At 48.8% G+C, this 21,814-nt stretch overlaps 1 protein-coding gene across 1 annotated transcript; it reads left to right on the plus strand.

Annotated features, from left to right (window-relative positions):
* The first annotated feature begins 17,251 nt into the window (after positions 1–17,251).
* On the plus strand, positions 17,252–20,694 carry LOC123407205 (probable nucleoside diphosphate kinase 5). The gene is made up of 5 exons (XM_045100286.1): positions 17,252–17,504; positions 17,909–18,133; positions 19,329–19,436; positions 19,737–19,846; positions 19,926–20,694. The coding sequence occupies exons 1-5, from the start codon at positions 17,431–17,433 to the stop codon at positions 19,949–19,951; spliced, it is 543 nt and encodes a 180-aa protein (XP_044956221.1). The 5' UTR covers positions 17,252–17,430; the 3' UTR covers positions 19,952–20,694.
* Positions 20,695–21,814: the final 1,120 nt, after the last annotated feature.

Genomic DNA, 21,814 nt, shown 5'->3' on the forward strand with positions numbered 1-21,814 from the left:
ACAAGTATTGGTGAAATAATACAAAGCAGATCGAGTTTTTTTTTGCAGATTCAAAATTCTTCCGCGGTCGCAGACTCCGGTCTCAAAAAAAAACTTAGCTGCGATCCAGAATCGCCTAAGTATTAACTTTCTCCGAGTGTGCACTTAATGTCGCACTCGGGGACTTAGCTGCGATCCAGAATCGCCTAAGTACTAACTTTCTCCGAGTGTGCACTTCACGTCGCACTCAGGGACTTAGTTGCGATCCAGAATCGCCTAAGTACTAACTTTCTCCGAGTGTGCACTTAACGTCGCACTCGGGGACTTAGCTGCGATCCAGAATCGCCTAAGTATTAACTTTCTCCGAGTGTGCACTCAACGTTGCACTCGGGTACTTAGCTGCGATCAAGAATCACCTAAGTACAAACTCTCTTCGCGTGTGCACTAAACGTCGCACTCGAGGACTTAGCTGCGATCCAGAATCGCCTAAGTACTAACTTTTTCCGAGTGTGCACTAAACGTCGCACTCGGGGACTTAGTTGCGATCAAGAATCGCCTAAGTACAAACTTTCTCCGAGTGTGCACTAAACGTCGCACTCGGGGGCTTGGCTGCGATCACGAATCGCCTAACTACACACTTTCTCCGAGTGTGCACTTAACGTTGCACTCAAGGACTTATCTGCGATCAAGAATCGCTTCAATAGAAAGCTTCCTTCGAATGTATCTCACATATCCACTCGGAGGCTTAGCAGACTCTCGTTGAGGCTCATGTAGATGTCAAGACCACTGACAATTACATGAGTGGCAGACCCTCATTGAGGCTCATGTGGATGTCAAGATCACTGACAATTACATGAGTGGCAGACCCTCATTGAGGCTCATGTGGATGTCAAGACCACTGACAATTACATGAGTAGCAGAACCTCATTGAGGCTCATGTGGATGTCAAGACTACTGACAACTACATGAGTAACAACTCGCTCCGAGTATGGCTTCACAGTCGCACTTGAAGACTTAGCCGCGATCACGAATCGCCTAAGTACTCAGATGCCTTCGACTGTATCCTACAGATACACTCGGGGACTCAACAGAACCTCATTGAGGTTCATGTAGATGTCAAAACCACTGACAATTACATGAACAGCAGAACCTCATTGAGGATCATGTGGATGTCAAGACCACTGACAACTACATGAGTAACAACTCGCTCCGAGTACGGCTTCACAGTCGCACTCGAAGACTTAGCCGCGATCATGAATAGCCTAAGTACTCAGATGCCTTCGACTGTATCCTACAGATACACTCAACCACTGACAATTACACGAATAGCAGAACCTCATTGAGGATCATGTGGATGTAAAGACCACTGACAATTACCTGAGTAACACTTCGCTCCGAGTACGACCTGACAGTCGCACTCGACAACTTAGACGCGATCACGAATCGCCTAAGTACTCTATGACCTTCGAGTGTATCCTACAGATCCACTCGGAGACTCTCCAGACCCTCAGTGAGGCTCATGCAGATGTCAAGACAACTGACAATTACATGCTCCGCATGTTTGCCATTGGCTTCACCAAGAAACGCCAAACAAAAACACGAGCCAAAATCATCTCAACAACTCTTTGGCAAAAGAAGAGCAAAAGATTCGCTTCAAATTCAAAGTTCAACTAAGGATAGTTGGCTCGGTGTAGATCAAGCTTATCCACACCGACCCAAGAATGTGACGGCCAACAGAAGTGGCCAAAGTTTCTTACAACCAACACTCGGCATACCGAGGTAAAAGTTTTCTCAAACGGCATCAGGACTGGCACCGGGACTGGCAGGCTCTACGAATGTGTCAAGATCGATCCCGTCGGCGATGCGAGTGGCGCTCTCAAGAAAGGTCTCCATGAAGTCTTCGAATCGAAGCTTTTTCGTGTTGGCGACCTGCAATGCCTTCAGCTTCTCCTCGCGAGCCTCCTTGCAGTGCACTCGGACCAAAGACAGAGCGACGTCCGCACCACAGCGAGTCGCAGACTTCTTCCACGCCTGCACTCGGTTAGGGACCTCCTCCAGACGAGTCATCAAGCCTTCCATCTCGTGCCGAGACTCGTCTTTAGGCCAAAGTTCCTTGTCGATTCGGCCGATGACTTCTCTCAGTCGACCGATGAAAGGCCCAACTTTGCCCAGGCGAATGTGCACTCGGAGCAGATCTCGATTGGCGTCCTCGCCGAGTGGAATGTTCTCAAGAATCGACCGCTCAACGTCAGCTGCTTCAGCCTCAGCGTCCATGCAAAAATCTGCAAAGACAGGACGAGCAAACAATAAGCGCCGAATGAAATGCACATACCACAAGCACTCGGAAAAACAGAACTTACCACCCAGAAGCGCTATCATCTTTCAGGCCCAGTCACTGACATATTTTTCCTGTGCTATACACCGCCTATTCAGCACTTTCATTTGTCCCATCAGCTCGGTCCTTTGCGCCTTCATTCTCTCCATTTCAGCAGTCAATGCCTTGTTCGCCTCACGGGCCTGCTCCAAGGATTTTTCTCGTTCCGCCAGCACATCCTTCATACCAGCCATTGCAATCATCGCAGCATCAAGTTCACCAGCGAACTGCACCTTTTCCGCCCTCAGAGCCTCGAACGCCGCTCCCATCTCGCAAGTTTTCTGCAAGTCAGCGCCAAGAGAAGATCAGACAAATTCAACAAGGACAACAATATACATTCTAAGTTCTTCAGACCCCTGCCAACGCAAGCAGTCGATAGCGGTCTCGGGGACTACACCCAGTGGGTTCACTAAGAGTGACCCCACTGGCATGAAGCTCAAACAGGTCCGCCCTATTTGAGATACATGACAACAAACAAGCCTATGAGGTTACTACTACCCGACCTGAGTAACATTACTCTCGGGGACTCATCCAGTAGGTGCACTCGGAGTGCCCCCACTGCTAGCATTCGAACAGATTAATTTTTGATCTGAACAAGTTAAAGAACATATGCATAAAGACAACTGCCGGTGCAAGCACTCCACAGAAGTCTCGGGGACTACACCCACTGGGTTCACTAAGAGTGAACCCAGCGTAAAACAATCATACAATATCTGACTGCGTTGATCAAACACCCACTGGGTTACAGGAGGAAAGTAAATACTTACTAGCCGACTTACTCGGTTATCGTCCCGCAGTTCCAAGCTTCGCTTGTACACGGACGCGATGGAGTCGTACGCTTTCTTGGCCTCTCCCGCCATCAGTTCCGCCTGCACCATGGCTCCCTTGGCTGCTCCCACCTGATCTTCCGGGAGGCGTTGGACGCTGTACTCGACAGTCGACGGGCCTGGCATCGTTGGAGGCTCCTTGGGCATCCCAAGGCCCGCTCCAGTCGGTTCAGCAGGAACCAGCGCCGTCTCAGTCGACGGCATCGCCTCAATCGGCGGCACGTCCGCGGCGAGAGCAGTAACCGGCGGAACAGCCTCAAGGACAGGCACCGCAGCTTGCTCAGACTTCCCCTGGTCACCCTCATCCACGTAAATCGCCCCTGAGGGAAACCCGACCGAACGGCATGAGATCGCAGGAAAAAAGACAAGACCGAAGACAGAATTCGTGATGCAATAATGTAAACTCTCGGAATCGCTACGACGCACCTGGCTGGGATGTGACAACATTGTCCATGTCCATGGGATCGTCCCCCTGGCGTGACGGAGAGGTGGTAGAGGTAGCAACACTGTCGAGTGAAATTCATTCGACCAATAAGCAGGAGTTCAATCGAATATCGGAAGAAGTTAGAAGAACAATGCACTTACGTTGAGGTGACAGGAATGATGACCCTCATCCGCGGCAAAGCCTTCCGAGGTTTAGATCCACTCGGTCTGGCCACCTTAAAGGGCTGACCCGCAAGCTCAGCAGCAGCGTCCCTGGTCCTCTTGATGCTCCGAGCACTCGGAACCACGGGAACAGTTGGTGGGGCGCTCGGAACCGCGGAAGCAGTTGGCGGGGCACTCGAGGATGCTGGAGGGGCCGAGGGAGCCGCGGGTTCGTGTCGGCGTTTGGTTCGAAGCTATGGCGGCGGGGGTGGCGAGTTCTGCTCTTCGTCTTCCTCCTCCTCTTCCCCAGACTCCTCCTCCGTCTCCCCACTGTCAGAGACGTACTCGATGCTTTCCACGCTGCCCTCTTGGCTGCCCTCCTCCTCCTCCTCGGCCGGGTTCCCGTTCGAGACAGGAGAGAACAAGTTGGTCCACTTCTGCATAAGATACAGTCGACGACATCAGACGTCAGACAGTGATTCAAGAAAGCGATAAATCTAAGACAGTTATGTGCACTCGACAAGTTGTACTCACCTCATTCAGAGGAAGGTTGTCCGCGCGGAAAGCCTTCACTCGCCTGGACCCTCTGGGGTTTTCGCAGGCGCCTGTGATGTTGAGCACCCACGACGCCACCGTCTCCCCGGTCACACACTCGACGTTGGTCCGAGTGGAGTCTTCGGGCCCCGTGTAGTGCCACATGGCGTGGTCTCGGGCCTGCAGTGGCTGGATGCGCCGGCCGAGGAAAACCTCCAGCAAATCTATGTCGGTGACTCCCTTTTTGACGACATCTAAGAGTGCGTCGACCAGAGGCTGGATATGGATCTTCTCCGCCTTCGTGAGCGTGAGTTGCTTAGGCGGAGCTGGTCGATCTAAGCTAAAAGGAGGCAACCCTGTCGTGGCATTCGGGCAAGCAATGTCCTCGCAGTAGAACCATGTCGACTGCCAGTTCCTAACCGATTCACTCAGCTGAAGAGCGGGATAACTACTTTTGCTCTTCTTTTGGAAGCCTAAGCCTCCGCAGAGCTCGAGAAGGTGAGTTTTATCATCCGACTGATTAAGTCGTTTGATGGTTTGGGATCTAGCAGAGAAGATATGTTTGAAAATCCCCCAATGGGGAGGACAGTCGATGAAGCACTCGCACAAGACTATGAAAGCAGAAAGATGAGCTATGGCATTCGGGGGAAAGTGGTGGAGCTGCGCCCCGAAGTGGTTCATTATGCTGAAGAAGGGATGTGGGGGCAGAGAGAAACCTCGGTGCACGTGGCTGAGCAGCAGGACGTGCTCCCCCTCCCGGGGCGCCGGCTCAGTCTCGTCCTCCGCCGGCAACCTCCACGACTTGTGCGCGATCATCCCGTGCTCCACCAACTCCAGCAGGTTCTCCTCCGTCACCGTGGAGGGGAGGAAGTCCCCCTGGATCCACCCCACCGGTAGCGTTCGCTGCCTCCGCTGAGCAGGAGCCGCCACCTTCCCTTTCTTCTTCCGCGCCTCCAGCTTGCTAGTCTGCCCCTTTGTCATGGCGGAAGCTACGGATTCGCGAGGGAGAAGGAGAGGGAAGGAGCTTGGGGTGCGCAGAGGGTGGCGAGGGAAGCGGAGCAAAGTCAAGGTATCCGGCGAGTGTAACGAAGAAACCCTCACCGCCGAGGTTTAAATAAGGTTCCGACTGGGTCACTGGCAAGTGGCCCTGAAATCTTATCCCCCGACCGGTCGCGGCGATATCAGTGGATAAGTTGAAGGCGCGGGGATCGAGGCGTCAAGTACTACTCGAGCGCGATGTTGTCACCCCCGGTGAGCATGCGGTAACCGAAATTTGAGGATCCCGGAAAATCCGCCGCTGTCAGTTGACTGGTCACGTCAGAAGATACCGCGGGAGCACTCGGTTCCCGACAGTTCGTTTCACAAATACTTCCACTCGGATCGTTGGTCAAAGAAGATAAAATGGATTGAGGCAAGAAACGCCAAAGTCGCATCCATACTTCAAGCATCGCTTCGTCGTTCCAACCCCAATCCATTCGGGGACTAATGATGGGGTTATAGTCCTAGGGTAGGGTCATAGGCCTGCCCTATAAGTCCTACCCAAGGACTACCCTTCATAAGGGATGAGACCCTTAGTCAGTTCCGACTAAATTAAGGACATCCCATCATCCAGTCGGTAGCGAATCCTCCACCATCCAGTCGGAGATGAGCATTCAGAGTGTATCAAACTAACCGACTGGATTCCACTCTGCGCATCGTAACCCCCCTGGAGGGAAACGGCTGTACGTTTCCACGCACCTTTATTAGCATTTAAGACATACGTTACCTGTAACGCGGGCATTTATTCGCCACTACTCCACCCGTGCACACCGAACCGTTGTGGAGGGCAACGCATTCTATATAAGCCGCCCTCCCCCACTGGTGCAGGGGTTAGCAATTCACTGTAATCCATATTCCACTCGACAACAAGCTCCCAGAGCACTGAGACGTAGGGCTATTACCTCCACCGTAGAGGGGCCTGAACTCATACAATCTCGCCGTAGCTAAGGCTCTGCCCATCCTTCCGTACCCTACACATCTACTGTCAGACTTATACCCACGACACCGTCCATTGTGGTGGCAATGGACTTGTGAAGATATGCTGAAGAGTGGCTCACCCATAGTGAGTATGGGGGAGCAATCAACTAGTCTTCATCAAGCCAACGTAATCAAGAAAGGTGGTCCATCTTGAGGAAGCCAAGATCATCATCATCTAGCTCAAGAGGACGAGGTGCAAGGTATAGGTTTGCCCTTCATAGGTTTTCTGTTTAGGATAGATTGTTGTACTATCAAGGGGGGCTCTCAAATGAGTAGCTTGATCGTATAGTTCGTTGAGAGCTCAAACCATTTGCATCCTTGCATCATACTTCTTGGTTCTTGTTTGGTGTTTCTCTTTGTGAGTTTTAGAGCTTATGGTCATCTTCGTGACAAGCTCGAGTTCATCGAAAACGGAGTCCATATGCATCTACTATGATGTTTTCGATGTTGGAGTTTTTGCCGTTTATTCATTCATAGAGGACTCACATCTCTATATCATTGGCATTTTCATATCTGCATGGTCTTAAGATTTCCACGAGATCCACTCGGAGGTTAGCTGCGATCCAGAATCGCCTAAGTAAAAAAGCTTCCTTCGAGTGTATCCTCGAGATCCACTCGGAGGTTAGCAGACCCTCATTGAGGCTCATGTGGATGTGAAGACAACTGACAATTACATGCTCCGTATGTTTGCCATTGGCTTCACCAAGAAACGCCAAACAAAAACCACGAGCCAAAATCGTGTCAAAAAAAACTTGGCGAAAGAAGAGCAAAATATTCGATTCGAATTCAAAGTTGGATCTACGATCAGTCGGCTCGGTGTGGATCAAGCTTATCCACACCGAACCACGAATGTGACGGCCAACAGCAGTGGCCAAAGTTTGATACAGATAACACTTGGCATTCCGAGGCAAAAGTGCGTTCACCATAAAGTTTTTCAAGCGTCACCAGGACTGGCAGGCTCCACAAAGGTGTCAAGGTCGATCCCATCTGCGATGCGAGTGGCTGTGTCGATGAAGGTCTCCATGAAATCTTCGAATCAAAGATTCTTGGTGTTGGCGACCTGCAACGCCTTCAGCTTTTCTTCGCGAGCTTCTTTGCAGTGCACTCGGACCAGAGATAGCGCCACGTCCGCACCACAATGAGCGGCAGACTTCTTCCATGCCTGCACTCTGTTCGGGACGTCCTCCAGCCGAGTCATCAGCCCTTCTATTTCTCGCCGGGAATCGTCTTCGGGCCACAGCTCCTTGTCGATCCGGCCGATGACTTCTCTCAGGCGTCCAATGAAAGGTCCCACTCTGCCAAGCCGAATATGCGCTCAGAGCATGTCCCGGTTGGCTTCGTCGCCGCGTGGAACGTTCGGAACAACCGACCGTTCAATATCGGCTGCTTCAGCCTCAGCGTCCAGACAAAAATCTGCCAAGAAAAAACAAGCTGTAAGTAAGCGCAGAATATACTCCAAAGACAAGAAGCACTCGGCAAAAAGCTTACCACCAAGCAGTGCAATCATCTTCCCTGCCCAGTCGCTGACATGCTTCTCCTGCGCCATGCACCGATTGTTCATCAACTTCATCTGACCCATCAGTTCAGTTCTTTGCCTGCCCATTTTCTCAATTTCGGCCACCAATGCCTTGTTGGTCTCCCGGGACTCCTCCAAAGACTTCTCTCGGTCAGCAAGAGCCCCCTTCACACCAGCCAAGTCATTCACAGCTGCCTCCAATTCTGCAGCAAGCTGAATCTTTTCAGCCTTCAGAGCATTGTACGCGGATCCCATTTCGCAAGTCTTCTACCAAATCAGCGCAAAGGGAAGATCAGACACATTCAACAAGGAAAACAAACAAAGCTCAAAGTTCTTCAGACCCCTGCCGATGCAAGCAATCGGCAGCGGTCTCGGGGACTACACCCAGTGGGTTCACTAAGAGTGACCCCACTGGCATGAAGCTCGAACAGGTCGGCCCTATTGAGCTACATGACAAACATACAAGCCTATGAGACTACAATTACCCGACCCGAGTAACACTACTCTCGGGGACTACACCCAATGGGTGCACTCGGAGTGCCCCCACTGGAACCATTCGGGTAGATCAGCTCTGATCCGCTCAGGTAACGAACAATGCATATAAAGACAACTGCCGGTGCAAGCACTCGACAGAAGTCTCGGGGACTACACCCACTGGGTTCACTCGGAGTGAACCCACTGCAATCTAATCCTACCGTATCTGAGTATATCACTTAAACCCCCAGTGGGTAACAAGAGGAAAGTAAACACTTACTAGCGCACTTACTCGGATATCATCCCGGAGTTCCAAGCTTCTCTTGTACAAAGACGTGATGGAGTCATACGCTCCCTTGGCATCACCCACCATCAGCTCCACCTGCACCATGGCCTCCTTGGCGGCCCCCACTTGGTCTTCCGGGAGGTGTCGGGCGTCGTACTGGACGGTCGACGGACCCGGCACGATAGAAGACTCCTTGGGCTCCTTGGGCATCCCAAGTTCCGCTCCAGTCGGTTCCGCCGCGAGGGACACCGTCTCAGTCGGCGGCATCGTCTCGGTCGGCGGCACGTCCATGGTGGGAGCAGCAGCAGATGGGACAACCTCAAGGACAGACGCCAAAGCTGGTCCTGACCCCCTTTGGTCATCGTCCTCCAAGTGAATCACCTCCGAAGGAAGCCCGACTGAACAACATGAAGTTACAGAAAAAGGGCAAGATTAAAGACAGCACTCGCGAAACAATAATACAAACTCTCGGAGTCGCGATAACGTACCTTGCTGGGATGTGGCGGCGTTATCCGTATCCATGGGATCATCGTCCCGGTGCAGCTGAGAGGTACAGGAGGTAGCAGCTCTGTCGAGTAAAATCCACTCGACGGATAAGCGTGAGTTCAACTAGATACTGAAGCAAGATGGGAGAACAAGACACTTACGCTGAGGCGACTGGAACAACGATCCTCATCCGAGGCAAAGCTTTCCGAGGCTTGGGCCCGCTAGGTTTTGCCACCTTGGACGGCTGATTCGTGGGTTCGGCAGCAGCGTCCCTAGTCCTCTTCACGCTCCGAGCGCTCGGAGCCACGGGAGAGGCTGGCGGAGCACTCGGTGCCGCTGGAGGAGCCGGCAGAGCCGCAGGTTCGTGACGGCGCTTAGTTCGAGGCTCTGATGGTGGAGGTGGCGAGCTCTGCTCCCCAACCTCCCCCTCCTCCTCTTCAGTCTCCTCCTCCGTCTCCCCACTGTCGGAGATGTACTCGGCGCTATCCACGCTGCCCTTCTGGCTGCCCCCCTCTTCCTCAGTTGGATTCCCGTTCGATACGGGAGAATACCAGTTGGTCCACTCCTGCACAAAACACAGTCGGCAACGTCAGACGTCAGGCGGTGGTACAAGAAAAGCGATAGATCTAAGAAGATTGAAAGCACTCGACAAGATGCACTCACCTCATTCGGAGGAGGATTGTCGGCGCGGAAGGACCTCACTCGCCGGGCTCCTTGGGGGTTGTCGCATGCGCCTGTGATGCCGCGGACCCACACTGTCACAGTCTCCCCGGTCACGCACTCTGGATGAGTCCGAGTGGAATCCTCAGGCCCCACGTAGTGCCACATGGCGTGGTGTCGGGCTTGCAGCGGCTGGATGCGCCGACCCAGAAAAGTCTCCAGCAAGTCCGAGCCGGTGACTCCCTTGCGGACAACGGCTATCAGCGCGTCGACCAGAGGATGGATCTGGACCTTTTCCACCTTTGAGAGCGCAAGCTGCCGGGGAGGGGCCGGACGGTCTAGACTAAAAGGTGGCAACCCCGTCGCAGCATTCAAACAAGCGACGTCCTGGCAATAGAACCAGGTCGACTGCCAGTTCCTAACTGACTCGGACAACTGGAGCGGGGGGTAGACACTCTTTGTTTTCTTCTGGAAACCTAAGCCCCCGCAGAGCTGGAGGAGATGAGTCTTGTCGTCCGACTGGCTAAGCTTTTTGATAGTCTGGGATCTAGCGGAGAAGACGTACTTAAAGAGCCCCCAGTGGGGGGGACATCCGATAAAGCACTCGCAAAGGGTGACGAATGCGGCAAGATGGGCTATCGCGTTTGGAGGAAAATGATGGAGCTGCGCCCCGAAGTGATTCATAATACCTCTAAAGAAGGGGTGGGGAGGCAAGGAGAAGCCCCTGAACACGTGGCTGAGCAGCAGGACGCGCTCCCCGTCCTGCGGCGCCGGCTCCGTCTCGCCCTCTGCCGGCAACCTCCACGACTTGTTGGCGATCATGCCGTGCTCCACTACCTCCAGCAAGTCGTCCGCCGTCACCGTGGAGGGGAGGACATCCCCCTGGATCCAACCCGCCGGCAGTGCCCGCTGTCGCCGCTGAGCAGGGGCCGCCCCCTTCTTCTTCTTCTTCTGTGACTCGAGTTTGCCTGTCTGCCCCTTCGTCATGGTGAAGGCAACAGATCCGGCGAGGAGGAGAGGAAGGAGGAGGCTTGGAGCGTGCAGGGAGCTACGGGAGGAGCGAGGTGAATGCGAGTAACAAGGGCAGCGCAACAAGAAACCCCCGCCGGAGAGACTTAAATAAGCTTCCGACTGAGTCACTAACAGGTGGCCCCAAAATCTTATCCCCGACCGGCTGCTGCGATGTTAGTGGAGAAGATAACGGCGCGGTAATCGAGGCGGCAGAAACTACTCGATGGCGATGTCGTCATCCCCGTTGAGCGCGCGGCAACCGAAATTTGAGGATCCCGGAAAATCCGCCGCTGTCAGCTGGACCGGTCACATCGAAAGATTCCGCGGAAGCACTCGGTCCCTGACGGTTCGTTTCACTGGTATATTCACTCGGATCACTGGTCGAAAGGATAAAATGGATCGAGGCAAACAACGCCAAAGTCACATCCATACCAGTCGGATCCGTACTCCACGCATCACTTCGTCGTTCCAACCCCGATCCATTCGGGGACTAATGATGGGGTTATAGTCCCAGGGTAGGGTCATAGGCCTGCCCTATAGGTCCTACCCAAGGACTACCCTTCATAGAGGACAAGGCCCTTAGACAGTTCCGAGTGAACTAAGGACTCCCCCATCATCCAGTCGGTGACGAGCATCCGGAGCGTATTTAACGTACCGACTGGATTCCACTCTGTACATCGTAACCTCCCAGGAGGGCAACGGTCATACGTTTTCATACACCATTATTAGCATTTAAGGCATATGTTACCTATAACGTAGGCATTTATTCGCCACTATTCCACCCATGTCCACCGGGCCGTTGTGAAGGGTAGCGCACTCTATATAAGCCGCCCTTCCCCACTGGTGCATGGGTTGGCTTTTATTGTAATCCTATATTCCACTCGACACTAAGCTCCCAAGAGCACTGAGACGTAGGGCTTTTACCTCCACCGTAGAGGGGCCTGAACTCATACAACCTCGCCGTAGCTAAGGCTCTGCCCATCCTTTCATACCCTACACATCTACTGTCAGACTTATACCCACGGCACTAACAATGCCCCCCTTTTGAATCCGAGCTTGTCCTCAAGCTTGAAACGCCGGAAAGACCTTCTGAATGAAAGTTGCATCCTCCCATGTTGCTTCTTCAATTGGCATGTTAGTCCACTTGATCAGCCAACGCACCACTGGGACACTTATGCCACCCTGTCGTCAAGGAACCAGTGTTCTGTCCAACACACCCTCAGGCTCTCTCTTGATAGTTCCATCTGCATTCACCAAAGGCAAGTGAGGAGATGGCACTGCCTTCTCTCCAATGTGCTTTTTCAGCTGGCTCACATGAAATGTATGGTGTAGCTGACAGCCCTCTGGTAGTAACAGCTTATAAGCATGCTTGCCCACTCTGGCCAACACTCTGAATGGACCATAAAACTTAGAATGCAGCTTCAGGTGCTTATGCAGGCTCAGAGATGTGTGTCTGTATGGTTGAAGTTTGAGATAGACCATGTCCCCTACTATGAACTCTCTTTCCTTTCTCTTTAGATCAGCATACTGTTTCATTCTTGCCCGAGCTTTACTGAGATTGTGCTTGATCACTTCCATAGCTAGCTCCCTATTCTGCATCAAGTTCTCACTCTTTGCCCAGATAGAATCAGGCAGTGCTGATTCAACTACCATTGGAGGTGGAAATCCATACAAGGCCTGAACTGGGGTCATTTCCAAGGATGTGTGGTAAGAAGTGTTATACTACCATTCTGCTAATGCCAACCATCCATGCCACTTCCTAGGCTGTTGGAAACACATACACCTAAGGTAGTTCTCCAAACACTGATTCACTCTTTCAGTTTGGCCATCAGTTTGAGGGTGGTAACTAGTGCTCATGTGTAGCTTCACCTTCATGGATTTAAACAGCTGCTGCCAAAGGTTGCTTGTGAAGATTCTATCTCTATCAGTGGCAATAACCATAGGCATGCCATGCAGCTTAAAGACATTGTCAGAAAATACTCTAGCTACTATCTGAACTGATATAGGATGCTTCATGGCTATAGAATGGGCATACTTTGTGAATTTATCCACCACCACTAGAATCATGTCCTTGTTCTCAGACACAGGCAAGCCTTCCACAAAATCCATGCTTATGTGTGCCCAAGCAAAATCAGGCACTGGCAAAGGCTCAAGCAACCCAGGATATGGTGTGTGTTCTGCCTTGTTAACCTGACAGACAGGACAACTTTTAACAAATAGCACTACATCCTGTTTTAAACCTAACCAGTGAAAAACCAGCTTGACCCTGTGATAAGTGGCTCTCTCACCAGAATGTCCACCTAGCTCTGAATTATGGAATACCCTCATGATTTCTGTTCTCAGTTCAGTAGCTTTTCCTACTACCACCTTGCTCTTGTATCTCATAATTCCATTGCTGAAAGTGTAAGCATAATTGTTTTCCTTATCCACCACACAGGTAGCAATCAGTTCTTTGATCTTATCATCACCCTCATAGCTTTTAATAACTTCCTTAACCCAAGTTGGTGAAGCAGCTGTGGCAATCAGTGTGGAAAGCTTGTGCTTCACTCTGGACAAAGCATCAACAGCCCTTTCTCTTTACCTTTCCTGTATTCCACGGTAAAGTTATAACCCAACAGTTTATGTTGAATGCACTCAGTTATCTTTTGCTCCTGGATATACTTTAAGCTTTCCTGGTCAGTTCTGATTACTAGGGCAGTAGCTGCAAAGTAATGTTTCCATTTTTTTACTGCTTCAATGATGGCTAAAGCTTCTTTGTCATATGTAGACATAGCAACAGCTTTTGGGCCAATTGCTTTGCTGAAATATGATAGAGGTCTGCCCTCCTGCATTAATACAGCTCCCAATCCATAACCACTAGCATCTGTTTCTAGAATAAATGGTTTTGTGAAATCAGGTAATGCGAGCACAGGAGTGTTGGTTAACTTCTTCTTCAGTGTTTCAAAGGCCCTGGTTTGCTCCTGCTTCCAATCAAATGCATTCTTTTTCAAACAATCAAATAATGGTCTGCAAATGATTCCATATCCCTGAATAAATCTTCTGTAGAAACCACTCAAGCCCAAGAAACTTCTCAATTCTGTGATGTTACTAGGAATAGGCCAGTCTTGAACAGCTTTGATCTTGCAGGGATCTGTGGACACCCCTTCTTCATTAATGATATGATCCAAGTATTCCACTTCCTTTTGTCCAAATGAACACTTTTCTATCTTGGCATACAACTTGTTTTCTTGCAAGATGTCAAACACCTGTTTTAGGTGCTCTTTATGTGCTTCCCAGGTCAAACTAAAAACCAAAATATCATCAAAGAAAACCACCACAAATTTAAGCAGGCCAAATAGAAGATTCATGAGTGCTTGGAATGATGGTGGGCCATTTGTGAGCCCAAAGGACATTACCAAATATTCAAATAATCCCATGTGAGTTGAAAAAACAATTTTTGCTATATCCTCTTCTGCCATCCTGATCTGGTGATATCCATTCCTTAAATCAATCTTGGAGAAATACTTTGCTCCCTTAAGCTGATCCAATAAGTCCTCAATGACAGGTATAGGATATTTGTTCTTTACAGTGATAGCATTCAACTTCCTGTAGTCAGTACAGAGTCTCCAAGAGCCATCTTTTTTCTTTACTAGTAACATAGGAGAAGAGAAGGGGCTGGTACTAGGTCTGATCAAACCTTTCTTCAGCAAATCCAAAATTATTTTCTCCAAAATTTCCTTTTGATGATGAGGTACTCTGTAAGGCCTTTGATTCACAATTTTTGCTCCTTCTAGGAGAGGAATCCTATGATCACAAGGTCTGCTAGGAGGCAATCCACTAGGCTCCTGAAACAATTTCTCATACTGCTGAAGCAGTGGCTGCAAATCTTCAGGTACCTTACTTGCTGTTAATTCATAATTTGCTCCACAAACAAGAAACAAAAAGAAACCACATACAGCTTGTTCCATTAACCTGCTAGTATTATCTCTGCTTTCAGTGATCTTGTCCAGAGGAACAGTTTCATCCACAAATGTAATCACTTGACCCTGAGTGCCAGCAATTTTCAGCTCCATCTTGATAAAATCCATCTGCATTGGACTGTATTTCTTCAGCCAGTCAACTCCTAATATCATATCATACCCAGTCAGTTTAAGGATTCTGTAACTGTCACAGAATGCATTTCCCTGGATCTCATATGGGCAATTTTTGACAGTGAATTCATTCCACAGAATTTCTCCACTAGCTACTACCACTTTCACCTTAGTGTTAGCTACAGGAGCAATGGATATTTTACTTGCCATTTCAGGTGAGACAAAAGTAGCAGTGCTCCCACTATCTACTAAAGCAGTAGCTGTCACTTCTCCAACTTTGACTGACAGAATATATGTATTTTTAGGTGAACTTAGGCCATGAGCAGCATGAGCTGAAACTTGTAACACAGTTTCTGGTGCTGGAGCTTCTTGTGTTTCTAAATCAGGATCCTCAAAGTCTGTCACAAATATTACATCTGAGTTATCAACTTCCTGACTGAGCAATGCCTGGATTTGTGCTTTCTGACTCATTTTGCACACTTGTCTATGCCCTGGAACCCATGGTTCCCTACACTTGTAGCATACTTGGTTCTGTTTGGCTTGCTGGATAATGGAACTTTTTGCTAGAGGAGGTATATTACTCTGGCCAGAAGCTTGCTCAAAATTCACCTGTCTCTTCACTGGTGGGAAATAAGGTTTAGTCTGCACTACTGCAGGAGGTGGTTGTGTTTTTTCCATTCTTCTGGCATACCACACGGCAGTTTGCATGTCCTTGGGTTTGAAACATTCCACATGACTTTTGATGTAAGGATTGAGCCCAGCTATGAAGCTAGTTACATAATATTCATTGGGAATGCGAGGGTTCTCCCTTCTCATGATGTTCATCAGTTGCTCAAACTGCTCCACATATCCTGCCACCGTTGCTACTTGCTTGACAGCATGAAAGGAGGATACAATATCACAAACAGATTGTACTGAAAATCTGTTAGATAACAAGGAGCAAAATTTATGCCAAGCAATGTTGCCAGGAGCAACCCCTCCACCATTGTACATCAGGTCCCTTTAAATAAGATATAGCCAACTCAGTCCTGTGCTCAATTGGTGTTCTTGCAGCTGCAAAATATTGCTCCAAATTCTGTATCCATGATTCAGGATCATCTCCTTCAAACTCTACCATGTTAAGCTTAGCAGGTTTCACTGTCAGAGGACTTCTTCTACTGTCCATTGGTGTAGTGACCCTCCTTCTATAGTTGTTATCATAACCATCAATCTCCTGCAATTCTTCTCCTTGCACATTCTGCCCAGCTACAGCATTCTGACCCATGCCTTCAGCCTTGTTAACCCCAAAATTAGGATGCCTGTAAGGCTGCTTTAGAGTACCATCCATGTTTAGTTCTCTTCCTGTTTGATCTCTTAACACTGCTGTACCTACTGCTCCCACCATAGCTTTTGCAGGCATAGTAACAGAAGGAGGAGTGTCTGCTACCAACTGTTTTGGGCGCCCAGGGGCAATCATAGGAGATCCACCAGGGTTGTCTTTCTGCACCACTGCTCCTTGTACCGAAACATGATCAGCAGCATCATCTTTACCAGGATCAGGATCAAGTAACAACCTTTTGAAATTATCTTGGATCTTGTCAAAGTTTTTTTCTGCATGGTGATGAAATTCTTGTTCACAGTTGCCTGAAACTGGTGGAATTCCTTTCTATCCTCATCTCTTTCTTGCCTTAGTGATTTCAGGTCCAACTCCAACGATTCCAGTTGCAGATCAGCAGTTGTAGCCGACTCAGCTACTCCAGCCATGATCACCACTATCTGCTTGAAAGGGAGGGAATAAAAGGGAGGGACTTTACCTCACCCCTGCTGCTCACGCCGCCGGCAACAGTTTCCTTGCCCTGGACCGATCTCCTCCCTGGGGTTTTATCACCGAAGCAGAGTGCTCCAGCAACCAGGACGAATACCCCGCAGCCGTGTCACTAGATCTGCGATCTCTCTTCTTGCGGCGCCCGCCCCCGATCTGCCGAGGAAGGACTAGGCCTCTGATACCAATTGTCAAGCTCAGGTTAACTAGAAGCAGAACATGATCAAGATCAAACCAACCAAGAACCAAAACCGAGAAAGATCACGGGGAATTTAGAGGTTTTACTGAGGAAAATGGTAGCTCGCCACCGGCGGCTAGGGTTCTAACCCAATTACAATAAGCATAAAATATAGCCAAGAGGATTACATGGCTTTATAGCCAGGGGAAGGAGAGGGGCGCGCGAGGAGCAGGTGAGGGACACGCGCGGCTGGCGAGGGGTGTTGTCGGAATTTCAGCAGTAGCCTTTATAACGTAGCCGTTGGATCGGAGATCGAAGGGCGATGACGCTTCAGACAATTTACACAATGCCTTTAATTCAGATGTTCTTTACAGAGCCTGACACGAGCGGACGATGGATGGATCAACCGGATGAGCCGGTGGTATGTAATTTTTTCGAAAATAGATGGCCATCAACCAAAAAATCGGGGTGGTTCGCACCTTACGAGAAGCAGCAGGTGCTCCGCCTCTGCCGCCGCCGCTCGCCCGCCGCCCCTAGTCCTGTTCAACACCCTTCCATCCCCCCGTGACCCAAACCGAACGCGCTCTAACACTGCCGCCGGCCTCTCCTAAGTTTTGTCCCATCTCACCGGAGATGGCCGGGGCAGTTCCGTCTGTAGCGCCTGTTCTCGTAATCTGCTTGCTGTCTCTTGTTCTCTTCTTCCACAGGTTAGCCGCACTTGTTCTACATGTACTCCTCTAGTGAACTTTGGGGATCTCGTGTGCTGAATTAATTGCTGCAGAGGGGATGGCTTCTTAGCCTTTCTTTGCCATGAACATGTTAGATTTGCTGGATTAGCATACCTGTCGTGACAGATCTGAGCAAGATTTTGCTCATAATCAGCCCCGGCGGCATCCTCGGGCTCGCTTAATTGAGATAATTTGGGTGGGCATGACTATATTAAATGTTCTTGGGGCTAACCGTAGTTGTTACTACAATCGAATCGAAGCCGGTTTCTGTTCAGGGATGCTCTGCGACGGAGGTAGCTGTAGGGAGGAAACGCCTGTAGTACAGTCTGTAGTTTTGTGTAATCCGACTCTGAACTGCATGCCTTGGTGTGTAATTATTTCAGGTGCCGGAGCTGTGAGGCTGTGGGGAGAGAGAGGACGTTGGCGATGATCAAGCCGGATGGTTTGTCTGGTAATTACACGGAAAAAATCAAGGAGGCCATCTTGGAGTCTGGATTTGACATCATACAAGAGGCAGTTGTCCAGCTGGATGCAGAGAGGGCATCACTCTTCTATGCTGAACATGCCAATAGAAGCTTCTTCAACAGCCTGGTGAAGTACATGACGAGGTATGTGTTGTTCTAAAGACATGTGTGTTTTGTTCCTTCTAAGGCCTTGGGCGACTTTTGTGAATTGTAAGGAACCAAGGATAATCCAAGTCATATTGACATGGATTTTTATATGAACTATGAGTTGTTTCAAAGGCAATGAGGTGCTTAGCGCAGTGCATGGTGGTAGTCATTGTTATTGTATGAAAAATTTGATTTATGCTAAGTCAAAACATGGCATTTAAGCAAATGCACTGACAATATAGGGAAAGTTCGATTAATGCCACCTCTGTTCCAATACCTAATCCTGAGCTAAATTTGTTTCTTCAGTTTCTTGGTATGAGAAAATCAATTAATTTCTGAAAACATGCACACTTTAGTAGGCAGAGTTGTATATATACGGGGAAGATCAGATGATTGCTATATGTGGCAATTGTTCAGAGAATATGTTGATGTTTAGAATTACAAATCTCTTGTTTATATTCAGCGATTTAGAAAAGAGATTCTTTCATATCATGGTTCAGAGAAATTAGGTGATTGTGTTCTGTGAAGAATTGAACCCGGTGCTTAGTAATAAATCCATCATCAATATTTTAAAGGTTGTAAAATAGTTATTTAAGAATATTTTTGGCAAAATTAGCTACCTATAGTAAAATCAACATAATAACAGGCGATTAACTTACAAGTTCCAACTTAGTCATCTATAGCCAAATCAACATTCAAACATGTGATTAACATACAATCAATAAATTACAACCATCCGAGAACCCTAGGGGCATTTAAGACATTTTATCAGCTCACAGCCGCTCTACGCTCGTATTTCCAAATGACCAACCTTCATCACAACTGCTTTATCAGCACAACAGCTTTCCCACCACAGCCAGCCCACAGCCGCTTCTGACACCCACAACACAAACCAATAGTGTTCGTTGCAAAATCCAGTAAGCATGCTATAGGGTTTCTTGAACTGATGCAACAAAAATGTAAATTGGAGACAATGTTGTGAACTGTGATATGAGGAGGTTGAATGACATTCTTGAACACTTTGGTACTTTGCACTGCCCAACTCTTCCATAAGATATTTTGGTATCTTTTTATTTTTTTCGGGAGAACTCCATTTAAGTTTCTTGTTTGCGTTTGAGCACTCTCATGCTAATCTGCTCTGTTACACAAAACAGCCTCTGATATGATTGTTTTTATTTGTGCTGATGTTCAGTGGTACAGTTCGTGCTATGGTTCTGGAAAGCCCCGATGCCATTTCACGCTGGCGAAATTTGATAGGGCCAACTGATGCAAGAAAGGCTAAAACTTCACACCCTGACAGGTTAAGACCTACAGCATTTCTTTTTCTAGTTGAGAACACCTTATGTGAGATCAACGATGACTCCAGTTTTAACATATTAATAACTATCCCCTCCGTAAAGAAATATAAGAGCGTTTAGATCACTACTTTAGTGACCTAAACGCTCTTATATTTCTTTACAGAGGGAGTAATAACTAATATCAGTGCTCCATAGGAAACTTACTGCACCTTCCCATAACATATTAATGAGCTTGAACCTAACTCTTGCTTCTATGCTTTTGCAATTCATGTTATTCACGAGCACCACACTTCTCGTTACAGCATTAGAGCGATGTGCGGCTTGGACTCTGAGAAAAATTGTGTGCATGGTTCAGATTCACTGCAATCTGCAGCCCGAGAGATTTTGTTTTTCTTCGGAGATGATAAATCTGGTTGGTGTCTCTGCTTTCATTTGATAAGTTTTGGAGATTACACCTTGAATTTTCTGACCATGATTTACCACAAATGCAGAAGCCCTGGAACATGATGAGCTGTAGACAATTGGCATGCATCCTCGAAAGGCAGATAATTTTGAACTTTGACCGCTCCTTCCAGCTATTAGTTGATGAAAGCTTCTGTACATCACATGATGCTGGCCCAACATCACACTTGTCCGGCGAAATTTTGTCAAGCACTCCCATCTAACTGATTGTGTGTCCCAGTTAAATATATAATTGGCTGTACTGGATAGAAATCCTATGGGTTTTAGAATTCGCGCTGACTGGCTTGATCATGCCAATTTTATTTTCAAAAACTGTCACTTGTTAGTTCATGGAATGCAAGTCCAGATGCAGTAATCCATGAGGAAGGGAGAACAAAGCTGCCATTTGCCGAAAACAACATGCTTGGGTAACAGCATATTGCTCTGTTGTAGATTCAAGAGTAGTATTTTACCAGCGGTTCAGTAGTCTGCTACAAAGGGTGTGGCTATGGCCGAGAGCCCCATCCGGCGTGTGCAGGTGTAGGTTTGATTTAGGAAACATGTAGGAAATACAAGATGCAAAATTTGCAGCTAGAGACGATGAGTTAGAAGTACCCTGATAGCACTTTTTGGTTTATCGATGATCTTTGTAGTTCTTGTTTGCTTCAAACTCCTGCAGCCAATACTTACTTGAAGGTGTGTAGTCCAATTGTGCTGTGTTCCCTTCTACTTGAAGGTGTGTAGTCCAATTATGCTGTGTTCCCCTCTATGAAAACATCATTCATGATTTGTAATTTTATATCATACAAATTCAAGTAACTCTTTATCGTGCCTGTCTTAATGAAATAATACACATTACATTCAAATCCTTAGGGTTGCCGAAGTTTTCTTCTTCTTGCATCCACCGGCGACGCGTCGATGCACCACAACTCACATGTAGATTGCATTGACAAATGTCGTTCATTTGTATAATACATTTGGATCCTTTTGCAAAAATATGAAAGATTAATAAGCTAGGCCATCGACACATATCTTCCAAGCAAAAAATTATCATCTTACACGGGAGAATTGCATGTGAACATTCATAAAACATGTCTCTACAAGCCTAAAAAGTTAAAATGTATTTTTCTTCTCTCTCTGTATATTTCTAATTTAGCTTTAAAATATCTAGGAGTTGCTCTCGAAAAAACAAATCTAGGAGTTGTTGACATGCATTTCTTTATAGCAACTCCAATGGGGCGACCCATTTCGTCCGCTGTCGTCCGTTTGGGTCGGCGCGGACACAAAAGACGGCCCAACGCGTCGACCCAAACGGACGAGCATCCAGTTTGAACACGTGACGGACGCGCGCACGCTCGCCTTTTCCTCCCTCGGGCCCGCTGGTTGGTCGCACATTGGCCTCCCCCCATCCAACCCTCGCCTGCCTCCTTCGTCGTCGACGCCGCCGCCCATTTTTGCCGGCGTCTCTGCCAGCTGTCGGCGCTTCACATCCGGCCAGCAACGCCGCCCACTCCCGCGTCGTCTGCCGCCGCCGAGGAGCCGACTGCTTCCCGCTCCCGCTCCCCCCACCACCACACAGCCCATCCCGACCAAGAAGATGCCTCGCCGCCCGGCCAGATCCTGAGCGGCACGCTCGTCGGACACTGTCCCACTCGTCGGACGTCGGCAGGGCAGCTAGCTGGTCCGTGCGCGCCGCGACTCCCTTCGCCGGTCGTCTCCTTCGTCGACGCTCGCAAGCTGTTAGACAATTTGCCAAGGTACAAAATGGACTCCGCCGACGAGTTCTTTTTTCATATTTTTCTTTGCGACTCCGATGATTCGTGGTTCGATGACGAGGAGGAGATATTGGCTGCCGTGTTGGTCCATCACCACCTCAACAGGCAGCGGTCGTTGTTCCGTGGCTCCATTCCGGGCCACCTTCCGGCGTTGAATTGTAACC

The sequence above is a fragment of the Hordeum vulgare genome, chromosome 7H (genome assembly GCF_904849725.1).
Source record: "Hordeum vulgare subsp. vulgare chromosome 7H, MorexV3_pseudomolecules_assembly, whole genome shotgun sequence".
NCBI classification, from domain to species: Eukaryota; Viridiplantae; Streptophyta; class Magnoliopsida; order Poales; family Poaceae; genus Hordeum; species Hordeum vulgare.

Coding starts and splice junctions, on each gene's coding strand:
- LOC123407205 (XM_045100286.1), top strand. CDS start 17,431: ATGGCCGGGGCAGTTCCGTCTGTAGCGCCTGTTCTCGTAATCTGCTTG. Junction 17,505..17,908: donor CTTGTTCTCTTCTTCCACAG/GTTAGCCGCACT, acceptor TAATTATTTCAG/GTGCCGGAGCTGTGAGGCTG. Junction 19,847..19,925: donor CTTCGGAGATGATAAATCTG/GTTGGTGTCTCT, acceptor CCACAAATGCAG/AAGCCCTGGAACATGATGAG.